General features: G+C 45.0%; 1 protein-coding gene across 3 annotated transcripts in view; it reads left to right on the top strand.

Annotated features, from left to right (window-relative positions):
* The first annotated feature begins 4,759 nt into the window (after positions 1-4,759).
* Positions 4,760-12,533, top strand: part of ntpcr (nucleoside-triphosphatase, cancer-related) — a 38,276-nt gene continuing 30,502 nt past the window's right edge. The window contains exons 1-3 of one of the 3 annotated variants that reach the window (XM_071391250.1): positions 4,760-4,882; positions 7,711-7,873; positions 8,685-8,787. In XM_071391250.1, coding sequence (XP_071247351.1) covers positions 4,849-4,882; positions 7,711-7,873; positions 8,685-8,787 — 300 coding nt within the window. In that variant the 5' untranslated portion in view covers positions 4,760-4,848. The remainder of the gene's footprint in view (positions 4,883-7,710; positions 7,874-8,684; positions 8,788-12,533) is intronic. The other 2 variants (XM_071391251.1, XM_071391252.1) reach the window with 2 other exon arrangements.

Below are 12,533 nucleotides of genomic sequence, written 5' to 3'. Positions count from 1 at the left end.
AACCCGGAAGCTTATAAGAAATCCCGCTATGCCCTCCGATGAACCATCAAAAAGGCAACGCATAAATACAGGACTAAGATCGAATCGTACTACACTGCCTCCGACGCTCTTGGGAGCAATTTCCAAATGTTCAATCTCAGAACAACAGCAAAGGACCTTGTGAAGATTTTGGAGGAAACAGGTACAAAAGTATCTATATCCACAGTAAAACGAGTCCTATATCGACATAACCTGAAAGGCCGCTCAGCAAGAAAGAAGCCACTGCTCCAAAACCACCATTAAAAAAGCCAGACTACGGTTTGCAACTGCACATGGGGACAAAGATCGTACTTTTTGGAGAAATGTCCTCTCTGGTCTGATGAAACAAAAAATTGATCTCTTTGGCCATAATGACCATCGTTATGTTTGGAGGAAAAAGGGGGAGGCTTGCAAGCCGAGGAACACCATCCCAACCGTGAAGCACGGGGGTGGCAGCATCATGTTGTGGGGGTGCTTTGCTGCAGAAGGGACTGGTGCACTTCACAAAATAGATGGCATCATGAGGCATGAAAATTATGTGGATATATTGAAGCAACATCTCAAGACATCAGTAGGGAAGTTAAAGCTTGGTCGCAAATGGGTCTTCCAAATGGACAATGACCCCAAGCATACTTCCAAAGTTGTAGCAAAATGGCTTAAAGGACAACAAAGTCAAGGTATTGGAGTGGCCATCACAAAGCCCTGACCTCAAGCCTATAGAACATTTGTGAGCAGAACTGAAAAAGCATGTGCGAGCAAGGAGGCCTACAAACCTGACTCAGTTACACCAGATCTATCAGGAGGAATGGACCAAAATCAAATCAAATCAAATGTATTTATATAGCCCTTCTTACATCAGCTGATATCTCAAAGTGCTGTACAGAAACCCAGCCTAAAACCCCAAACAGCAAGCAATGCAGGTGTAGAAGCACGGTGGGTAGGAAAAACTCCCTAAGAGAGGCCAAAACCTAGGAAGAAACTTAGAGAGGAACCAGGCTATGAGGGGTGGCCAGTCCTCTTCTGGCTGTGCCGGGTGGAGATTATAACAGAACATGGCCAAGATGTACAAATGTTTATAAATGACCAGCATGGTCAAATAATAATAATCACAGTAGTTGTCGAGGGTGCAGCAAGTCAGCACCTCAGGAGTAAATGTCAGTTGGCTTTTCATAGCCGATCATTAAGAGTATCTCTACTGCTCCTGCTGTCTCTAGAGAGTTGAAAACAGCAGGTCTGGGACTGGTAGCACGTCCGGTGAACAGGTCAGGGTTCCATAGCCGCAGGCAGAACAGTTGAATCTGGAGCAGCAGCACGGCCAGGTGGACTGGGGACAGCAAGGAGTCATCATGCCAGGTAGTCCTGAGGCATGGTCCTAGGGCTCAGGTCCTCCGAGAGAGAGAAAGAAAGAGAGAAAGAGAGAATTAGAGAGAGCATACTTAAATTCACACTGGACACCGGATACAACAGGAGAAGTATTCCAGATATAACAGACTGACCCTAGCCCCCCGACACATAAACTACTGCAGCATAAATACTGGAGGCTGAGACAGGAGGGGTCAGGGGACACTGTGGCCCCATCCGATGATACCCCCGGACAGGGCCAAACAGGCAGGATATAACCCCACCACTTTGCCAAAGCACAGCCCCCACACCACTAGAGGGATATCTTCAACCACCAAATTACCATCCTGAGACAAGGCCGAGTATAGCCCACAAAGATCTCCGCCACGGCACAATCCAAGGGGGGGGCGCCAACCCAGACAGGAAGATCACGTCAGTGACTCAACCCACTCAAGTGACGCACCCCTCCTAGGGACGGCATGGAAGAGCACCGGTAAGCCAGTGACTCAGCCCCTGTAATAGGGTTAGAACTTATTGTGGGAAGCTTGTGGAAGGCTACCCAAAACATTTGACCCAAGTTAAACAATTTAAAGGCAATGCTAACAAATACTAGTTGAGTGTATGTAAACTTCTGACCCACTGGGAATGTGATGAAAGAAATAAAAGCTGAAATAAATCATTCTCTCTACTATTATTCTGACATTTCACATTCTTAAAATAAAGTGGTGATCCTAACTGACCTAAGACAGGGAATTTTTACAAGGATTAAATGTCAGGAATTGTGAAAAACTGAGTTTAAATGTATTTGGCTAAGGTGTATGTAAACTTCCGACTTCAACTGTACATATTACCTCAATTACCTGGACTAACCTGTGCCCCCGCACATTGACACAGTTACAGAACCCCCTGTATATAGCCTTGTTACTGTTATTTTATTGTTGCTCCTTAATTATTTTTTATTTCATTTATTTATGTTTTACTTCAGTAAATACTTCAACACTTTTTTTCTTAAAACTGCATTGTTGGTAAGTAAGCACCTTCACTGTAAGGTCTACTACACCTGTGGTATTCGGCATTTCACTGTAAGGTCTACTACACCTGTTGTATTCAGCATTTCACTGTAAGGTCTACTACACCTGTGATATTCGGCATTTCACTGTAAGGTCTACTACACCTGTTGTATTCAGCATTTCACTGTAAGGTCTACTACACCTGTTGTATTCAGCATTTCACTGTAAGGTCTACTACACCTGTGGTATTCAGCATTTCACTGTAAGGTCTACTACACCTGTGGTATTCAGCATTTCACTGTAAGGTCTACTACACCTGTTGTATTCAGCATTTCACTGTAAGGTCTACTACACCTGTTGTATTCAGCATTTCACTGTAAGGTCTACTACACCTGTTGTATTCAGCATTTCACTGTAAGGTCTACTACACCTGTTGTATTCAGCATTTCACTGTAAGGTCTACTACACCTGTTGTATTCAGCATTTCACTGTAAGGTCTACTACACCTGTGGTATTCAGCATTTCACTGTAAGGTCTACTACACCTGTTGTATTCAGCATTTCACTGTAAGGTCTACTACACCTGTGGTATTCGGCATTTCACTGTAAGGTCTACTACACCTGTGGTATTCGGCATTTCACTGTAAGGTCTACTACACCTGTGGTATTCGGCATTTCACTGTAAGGTCTACTACACCTGTGGTATTCCGCATTTCACTGTAAGGTCTACTACACCTGTGGTATTCGGCATTTCACTGTAAGGTCTACTACACCTGTTGTATTCAGCATTTCACTGTAAGGTCTACTACACCTGTGATATTCGGCATTTCACTGTAAGGTCTACTACACCTGTTGTATTCAGCATTTCACTGTAAGGTCTACTACACCTGTTGTATTCAGCATTTCACTGTAAGGTCTACTACACCTGTGGTATTCAGCATTTCACTGTAAGGTCTACTACACCTGTGGTATTCAGCATTTCACTGTAAGGTCTACTACACCTGTTGTATTCAGCATTTCACTGTAAGGTCTACTACACCTGTTGTATTCAGCATTTCACTGTAAGGTCTACTACACCTGTTGTATTCAGCATTTCACTGTAAGGTCTACTACACCTGTTGTATTCAGCATTTCACTGTAAGGTCTACTACGCCTGTTGTATTCAGCATTTCACTGTAAGGTCTACTACACCTGTGGTATTCAGCATTTCACTGTAAGGTCTACTACACCTGTTGTATTCAGCATTTCACTGTAAGGTCTACTACACCTGTGGTATTCGGCATTTCACTGTAAGGTCTACTACACCTGTGGTATTCGGCATTTCACTGTAAGGTCTACTACACCTGTGGTATTCGGCATTTCACTGTAAGGTCTACTACACCTGTGGTATTCCGCATTTCACTGTAAGGTCTACTACACCTGTGGTATTCAGCATTTCACTGTAAGTTCTACTACACCTGTGGTATTCGGCTTATGTGACAAATAAATTGTGATTTGATTTGAAGTGTTTCTGAAATCCACAATGGATATGGTGTGGTGAAAAAAATGTTGGGACCATTTCCTTGTTTGACCGCTAGGTTGTATGGGTATTATGACACTTTCCACTGTGTGGCTCAATTCCCGGGTGCTTTTTCAAAGCCGTTAGATACTCCAGTGAGTGTAATTGGTTCCAATAACCTTTTTTATGTGAGCAAAGTACATGTCGGATAAAAAAAATGTCAAGACAGGCCTGATGGAAACAGCAAATCTAACGGTAAACTTTTCAAATGTTGATAAAACTAAATATGCTAGACATTATGGGAGCTTTTTGAGTGTATAAAATTAATTATGAAAGAAATAGCGGTGGAAACATCTTTATCCGCAAATATTGATATACAGTGCCTTCAGAAAGTATTCACACTGCTTTACTTTTTCCAGGATTCTGAGGATTGGATTCACATTTACACAGACCCCTTCCAATTAGTATTAATTGATTATTCTCTCTTCCCCCTTCTACTATTTGTGCTGGTCCTGCCCAATGAATGTCAATGAGGGGATTCGATTAAACTGCCCCGGGTTGAACCGGGTTATGGCCCATCACATGAGCGACCGGGCGAAATCAGTGAGGGAGGCGCGCCGTGTTCAAATCAAACGGTAATCTGTCAACAATGCAGCATGGGGGCATCGTTCAGAAACATACATCTCTTTTCTATAAAATATATGTTCGAATTTTCAAATTAGTTTTCATTGGGAAGACAGATAAAGCGTTTTTTTATTACTTTTGCATGTGAAAACACAGAATACTTGACCAGAACGTAATACCTGACTCACACCCGGGAGGCAGCCCGGTTCCAAATCGAATGATATCACGCTAACCGGGTTCATTAATATAATCCCCTAAGTGAGTCATGCCAATTCAATCTGCACATGTGCGGCTCCCATGTTTACGGATGTGAGGAGAAGAAAAGTAGTGAACAGTGAAACAGAACATTTAATCAGAAATGATCAAACACGTTTTCCTAACAGGACCTCCGGGTAACTATAAAACAAACCTTTTAAAACACAACGCAGACAGCATGGCACGGGTAGTTGTTCAGAAACGCTGTGAAGTTGTGACTGCTGCTAGCTAACGTTAGCTATAGACATGATGCCACACAATACAATGTAACAGCAGTAGTTCAGCTAATACCTAAAACAATTTGTAAACTGACGCTTGAGTGTCTTGATTTAACGCCTCGATCACACCGACAGGGTTTTTGCATGTTGGGTACACCAAAAATACATGTATTTCCAATGGAACGCTGCGTTTGACTTTCTGCATTGTGTTGGAGAGGCAGGTTCTGTGTGGTGCATAGGTTGGATCTTTCTAACGTACATGTCAAACTGTATGCATAAACACACATATCCTTATGATGCTGCATACCATTCTGCAGAAATATTAACTGTCAGTGTGATCAAGGCGTAATGCCTCGATCACACCTACAGGGTCTTTTGGGCCAAATGGTACGCATGCACATCTCACATGGTGTGTTGGTCTGCAGTCCGTCAGTAGCTTTGTTGCAGGGTGTAGTGTGCTCCACACATACCAGTCGGCGCAAAAGCGCTGGTCCTGGGCGTTATTTTAAGTACCACACAAACTCTAGTATACGTTAACTAATACACTCTAGATCTAGTATACGCTAGCTAGTATCACGCTAACTAGCTAGTACACACTAGCTCTAGTAATTTGTTGTTGTTTACATTTTAACTACCAGCAACGTGGGCAGGTCTCATTGCCAACATATGGTAATATTATGAAACTGGGCTCCAATGGCGGATGCAATTCATTAGTTTTTATCAGGAAAAAAAGCATTGTTAAAAATGTAATGTGTCCAGCTTAGAGAAGGTATCTGCTGGAGTCAGACCCTATTGGAGATACTTGATATACGAGAGGAAGCAACAGGTTGACTTCCACCCAAAATCTGTCCACAAAGTGAGGAATGTGTGTATGGAGGTGATTGAGTGCCAAACAAGTTGTATTGCTAATTTGATACTTGAGGCTTATTTGATCGAATATTCGTTTTGTAGTAGTTCACTTGTTACGAATGCACTGCTATAAGTGGACGCACATGGCATTTTGGCAACTTAAAAAAATATATACTTATATCAGAGTTCTGCCTGTTGTCGTAGAAATAGCGGACTTGTCATGGATATAACCGGTTTTAGCATGGACATTGCCATTGAGGGGTTCCACCAATTGAAAGTAGTACACTGGATGGGGATTCCTAGGAGTTGGGAGCAATCAGCTAATGAAGAAGAAAATGGACTACTTCAAAATGGAGATTCAAAGGTACTGCCCATGCTGTCACAGATGTTACAACGGCACAGATACAAAGATGAGTCCTCTATCTATCTCTATGGCCTGTGGAGCTGCCCTCTCATTGACTAGAATTGTCCTACCTGATCTCGCCTCCTTACCCCTGCCTTCCATCTTTGAGGACATGTATTTCCATTGTTAGTGGTCAATCGAGTCTTGTCAATATAATAGACAATCTTTGGATAAAATGACAAGATGCCTAACTATGAGTTTTTTTCTGTCCACAGAGCTGAACACTGGGCTGTCAAGCTCACGCCTATTCCTCTTTGGATTGGTGGATACATCTCATTATTTGAATACTTTTTTTTGAATATTTGTTGATTTTACAATTGTACTCATTGGCAAGTGAGATGCTAGCCTAATGAATATTCATAGACGTCTCGAATTTCAACAGGGACAACAGATATAGTGTGTTTTTTCTCAAAGTTGCCGGGATGTCATGTGCATCAGGTTATATCCGTAGCCTAGATGTCACGTGCATCAGGTTATATCCGTAGCCTAGATGTCATGTGCATCAGGTTATATCCGTAGCCTAGATGTCACGTGTATCAGGTTATATCCGTAGCCTAGATGTCATGTGTATCAGGTTATATCCGTAGCCTAGATGTCATGTGCATCAGGTTATATCCGTAGCCTAGATGTCACGTGCATCAGGTTATATCCGTAGCCTAGATGTCATGTGCATCAGGTTATATCCGTAGCCTAGATGTCACGTGCATCAGGTTATATCCGTAGCCTAGATGTCACGTGCATCAGGTTATATCCGTAGCCTAGATGTCACGTGCATCAGGTTATATCCGTAGCCTAGATGTCACGTGCATCAGGTTATATCCGTAGCCTAGATGTCACGTGCATCAGGTTATATCCGTAGCCTAGACTCGACAGAACCTCAGCAATACGCAACTTCTATTAGATCAAATGAGCCTCAAGTATTGAAATAGCTATTCATTTTCAATTTGACACCCTCATTGCCCCCCATACAAACCACCCTCACTTGCTTAATAATTAATGGTCTGCTTTACCTGGACATATTTTGGTTTAAGTAAACCCTCTCGCTTCGCCTCTTCCTCTCTGGTGTATCCTGGTTTCCACTGGATAACACACACAGTCAGATTCCAAAGCCATAAAGTCAAAATTGGCTACAAAAGTTTGCATGCTCGTCTTAATTTAAGGATAGGGTTAGGCAGAAATGTACCAGTGTGGTTAGGTTTAGAATCACATTTAGAATATAATTTTTAGAAGTGGGAGGGTTTAGCCATAATTATGACTTTGTGGCTGTGTTAACTAGACACAACGTGCATCCCAGGCAGATCCTGAGCATTCTGATTTTCTCTGTAAGTGAATGGTGTGACCTTCGCCAAATACTAACATAAAACAACTCTGTTTATGAATCAGTACTTTACATTATGATCAAATATTACATTTCTGTTGATAGTCATGGTTTGAAGGCCCCAAGAAGACAAACTACTTCATTTTGGATATGACATGACCCTCTTCTATTGTGAAGGTGTGGGTAAGACCACCCTGGTGCAGAAGGCCTGTGACGTAATGGTGTCTTCAGGTGTGTCTGTGGAGGGCTTCTACACCCAGGAGGTCAGGGAGGGGAGGCGCAGGGTCGGTTTCGACGTCGTCACTGTGACCGGACAGAGAGGACTCTTGTCCAGAGTCAGGTAGGCTTCAGTCACGGGTCAATATTTTACACAATCAACCAAAATGGTCAACCTATTTCTGTAAGGGCCGGTTCCCCAGACACACATTAAGCCAAGTTCAGGACTAAAAAACATTTTCAATGTACATTCTCTATTGTTACTTTTCAAATCAAACTTTATTTGTCACATGCGCCGAATACAACAAGTGTAGACTTTACTGTGAAATGCTTACTAACAAGCCCTTAACCAACAGTGCAGTTCAAGAAGAAGAAAATATTTACCAAGTAGACGAGGCTATATACAGGGTATTACGGTACAGAGTCAATGTGGAGGCTATATACAGGGTATTACGGTACAGAGTCAATGTGGAGGCTATATACAGGGTATTACGGTACAGAGTCAATGTGGAGGCTATATACAGGGTGTTACGGTGCAGAGTCAGTGTGGAGGCTATATACAGGGGCCACCGGTACCGAGTCAATGTGGAGGCTATATACAGGGGCCACCGGTACCGAGTCAGTGTGCGAGGGGTACAGGCTTGTTGAGGTAATCTGTACATGTAGGTGGGGGTGAAGTGACTATGTATAGATAACAAACAAACAGCAAGTAGCAGTAGTGTTCACGAGGGGGAGGGGGGTCAATGTAAATTGTCTGGTGGTGATTTTCAGTCCAGGACTTGCCCTAATCTGTGTCTGGTGGTGATTTTCAGTCCAGGATTTGCGCTAATCTGTGTCTGGTGGTGATTTTCAGTCCAGGACTTGCCCTAATCTGTGTCTGGGAAACAGTCCCCTGTGTGTTAATGTGTTTTCTCTGCTGTCTTTGTTCTGTTCAGAGAGAAGTCTGTAGCTTCACATGGAGGGAGAGAGTACACTGTTGGACAGTATGTAGTGGATGTACCATCGTTTGAGAACCTGGCTCTACCTCTCTTCAGAAACGTACGTTATTATTGCACTATTTAACTAAGCAGTGGTTTTCCTCCTATGTCAGGGTTGTGAGCAGTGATTTTCCTCCAATGTCAGGGTTGTGAGCAGTGATTTTCCTCCTATGTCAGGGTTGTGAGCAGTGATTTTCCTCCTATGTCAGGGTTGTGAGCAGTGATTTTCCTCCTATGTCAGGGTTGTGAGCAGTGATTTTCCTCCTATGTCAGGGTTGTGAGCAGTGATTTTCCTCCTATGTCAGGGTTGTGAGCAGTGATTTTCCTCCTATGTCAGGCTTGTGAGCAGTGATTTTCCTCCTATGTCAGGGTTGTGAGCAGTGATTTTCCTCCTATGTCAGGGTTGTGAGCAGTGATTTTCCTCCTATGTCAGGGTTGTGAGCAGTGATTTTCCTCCTATGTCAGGGTTGTGAGCAGTGATTTTCCTCCTATGTCAGGGTTGTGAGCAGTGATTTTCCTCCTATGTCAGGGTTGTGAGCAGTGATTTTCCTCCTATATCAGGGTTGTGAGCAGTGATTTTCCTCCTATGTCAGGGTTGTGAGCAGTGATTTTCCTCCTATGTCAGGGTTGTGAGCAGTGATTTTCCTCCTATGTCAGGGTTGTGAGCAGTGATTTTCCTCCTATGTCAGGGTTGTGAGCAGTGATTTTCCTCATTCAGTACCAGTCGAAGGTTTGGACACACCTACTCATTCCAGGGTCTTTCTTTATTTTTTACTATTTTCTAAATTGTAAAATAATAGTGAAGACATCAAAACTATGACATAACACATATGGAATCATGTAGTAACAAGTTAAAGTTAAACAAATCAAAGTAGACACCCTTTGCCTTGATGACAGCTTTAAACACTCTTGGTATTCTCTGGTAGTAGAGTAGACCCTCAGCAGCTCTGGTAGTAGAGTAGAGTAGACCCTCAGCAGCTCTGGTAGTAGAGTAGAGTAGACCCTCAGCAGCTCTGGTAGTAGAGTAGACCCTCAGCAGCTCTGGTAGTAGAGTAGACCCACAGCAGCTCTGGTAGTAGAGTAGAGTAGACCCTCAGCAGCTCTGGTAGTAGAGTAGACCCTCAGCAGCTCTGGTAGTAGAGTAGACCCTCAGCAGCTCTGGTAGTAGAGTAGAGTAGACCCACAGCAGCTCTGGTAGTAGAGTAGAGTAGACCCTCAGCAGCTCTGGTAGTAGAGTAGACCCTCAGCAGCTCTGGTAGTAGAGTAGACCCACAGCAGCTCTGGTAGTAGAGTAGACCCTCAGCAGCTCTGGTAGTAGAGTAGAGTAGACCCACAGCAGCTCTGGTAGTAGAGTAGACCCACAGCAGCTCTGGTAGTAGAGTAGACCAGACCCACAGCAGCTCTGGTAGTAGAGTAGAGTAGACCCTCAGCAGCTCTGGTAGTAGAGTAGACTCTCAGCAGCTCTGGTAGTAGAGTAGACCCACAGCAGCTCTGGTAGTAGAGTAGAGTAGACCCACAGCAGCTCTGGTAGTAGAGTAGACCCTCAGCAGCTCTGGTAGTAGAGTAGACCCTCAGCAGCTCTGGGAGTAGAGTAGAGTAGACCCCCAGCAGCTCTGGTAGTAGAGTAGACCCTCAGCAGCTCTGGTAGTAGAGTAGAGTAGACCCTCAGCAGCTCTGGTAGTAGAGTAGAGTAGACCCTCAGCAGCTCTGGTAGTAGAGTAGACCCTCAGCAGCTCTGGTAGTAGAGTAGAGTAGACCCTCAGCAGCTCTGGTAGTAGAGTAGAGTAGACCCTCAGCAGCTCTGGTAGTAGAGTAGAGTAGACCCTCAGCAGCTCTGGTAGTAGAGTAGAGTAGACCCTCAGCAGCTCTGGTAGTAGAGTAGACCCTCAGCAGCTCTGGTAGTAGAGTAGACCCTCAGCAGCTCTGGTAGTAGAGTAGAGTAGACCCACAGCAGCTCTGGTAGTAGAGTAGACCCTCAGCAGCTCTGGTAGTAGAGTAGAGTAGACCCTCAGCAGCTCTGGTAGTAGAGTAGAGTAGACCCTCAGCAGCTCTGGTAGTAGAGTAGACCCTCAGCAGCTCTGGTAGTAGAGTAGAGTAGACCCTCAGCAGCTCTGGTAGTAGAGTAGACCCTCAGCAGCTCTGGTAGTAGAGTAGACCCTCAGCAGCTCTGGTAGTAGAGTAGAGTAGACCCTCAGCAGCTCTGGTAGTAGAGTAGAGTAGACCCTCAGCAGCTCTGGTAGTAGAGTAGACCCTCAGCAGCTCTGGTAGTAGAGTAGAGTAGACCCTCAGCAGCTCTGGTAGTAGAGTAGAGTAGACCCTCAGCAGCTCTGGTAGTAGAGTAGAGTAGACCCTCAGCAGCTCTGGTAGTAGAGTAGACCCTCAGCAGCTCTGGTAGTAGAGTAGACCCTCAGCAGCTCTGGTAGTAGAGTAGAGTAGACCCTCAGCAGCTCTGGTAGTAGAGTAGAGTAGACCCTCAGCAGCTCTGGTAGTAGAGTAGAGTAGACCCTCAGCAGCTCTGGTAGTAGAGTAGACCCTCAGCAGCTCTGGTAGTAGAGTAGAGTAGACCCTCAGCAGCTCTGGTAGTAGAGTAGACCCACAGCAGCTCTGGTAGTAGAGTAGACCCTCAGCAGCTCTGGTAGTAGAGTAGACCCTCAGCAGCTCTGGTAGTAGAGTAGACCCTCAGCAGCTCTGGTAGTAGAGTAGAGTAGACCCTCAGCAGCTCTGGTAGTAGAGTAGACCCTCAGCAGCTCTGGTAGTAGAGTAGAGTAGACCCTCAGCAGCTCTGGTAGTAGAGTAGAGTAGAGTAGACCCTCAGCAGCTCTGGTAGTAGAGTAGAGTAGACCCTCAGCAGCTCTGGTAGTAGAGTAGACCCTCAGCAGCTCTGGTAGTAGAGTAGAGTAGACCCTCAGCAGCTCTGGTAGTAGAGTAGAGTAGACCCTCAGCAGCTCTGGTAGTAGAGTAGAGTAGACCCTCAGCAGCTCTGGTAGTAGAGTAGACCCTCAGCAGCTCTGGTAGTAGAGTAGACCCTCAGCAGCTCTGGTAGTAGAGTAGACCCTCAGCAGCTCTGGTAGTAGAGTAGAGTAGACCCTCAGCAGCTCTGGTAGTAGAGTAGACCCTCAGCAGCTCTGGTAGTAGAGTAGAGTAGACCCTCAGCAGCTCTGGTAGTAGAGTAGACCCACAGCAGCTCTGGTAGTAGAGTAGACCCTCAGCAGCTCTGGTAGTAGAGTAGACCCTCAGCAGCTCTGGTAGTAGAGTAGACCCTCAGCAGCTCTGGTAGTAGAGTAGAGTAGACCCTCAGCAGCTCTGGTAGTAGAGTAGACCCTCAGCAGCTCTGGTAGTAGAGTAGAGTAGACCCTCAGCAGCTCTGGTAGTAGAGTAGAGTAGAGTAGACCCTCAGCAGCTCTGGTAGTAGAGTAGACCCACAGCAGCTCTGGTAGTAGAGTAGACCCTCAGCAGCTCTGGTAGTAGAGTAGACCCTCAGCAGCTCTGGTAGTAGAGTAGACCCTCAGCAGCTCTGGTAGTAGAGTAGAGTAGACCCTCAGCAGCTCTGGTAGTAGAGTAGACCCTCAGCAGCTCTGGTAGTAGAGTAGAGTAGACCCTCAGCAGCTCTGGTAGTAGAGTAGAGTAGAGTAGACCCTCAGCAGCTCTGGTAGTAGAGTAGAGTAGACCCTCAGCAGCTCTGGTAGTAGAGTAGACCCTCAGCAGCTCTGGTAGTAGAGTAGAGTAGACCCTCAGCAGCTCTGGTAGTAGAGTAGAGTAGACCCTCAACAGCTCTGGTAGTAGAGTAGAGTAGACCCTCAGCAGCTC

Source organism: Salvelinus alpinus, chromosome 3 (genome assembly GCF_045679555.1).
Source record: "Salvelinus alpinus chromosome 3, SLU_Salpinus.1, whole genome shotgun sequence".
NCBI lineage: Eukaryota > Metazoa > Chordata > Actinopteri > Salmoniformes > Salmonidae > Salvelinus > Salvelinus alpinus.
This window is presented reverse-complemented; position numbering and strand designations above follow the sequence as displayed.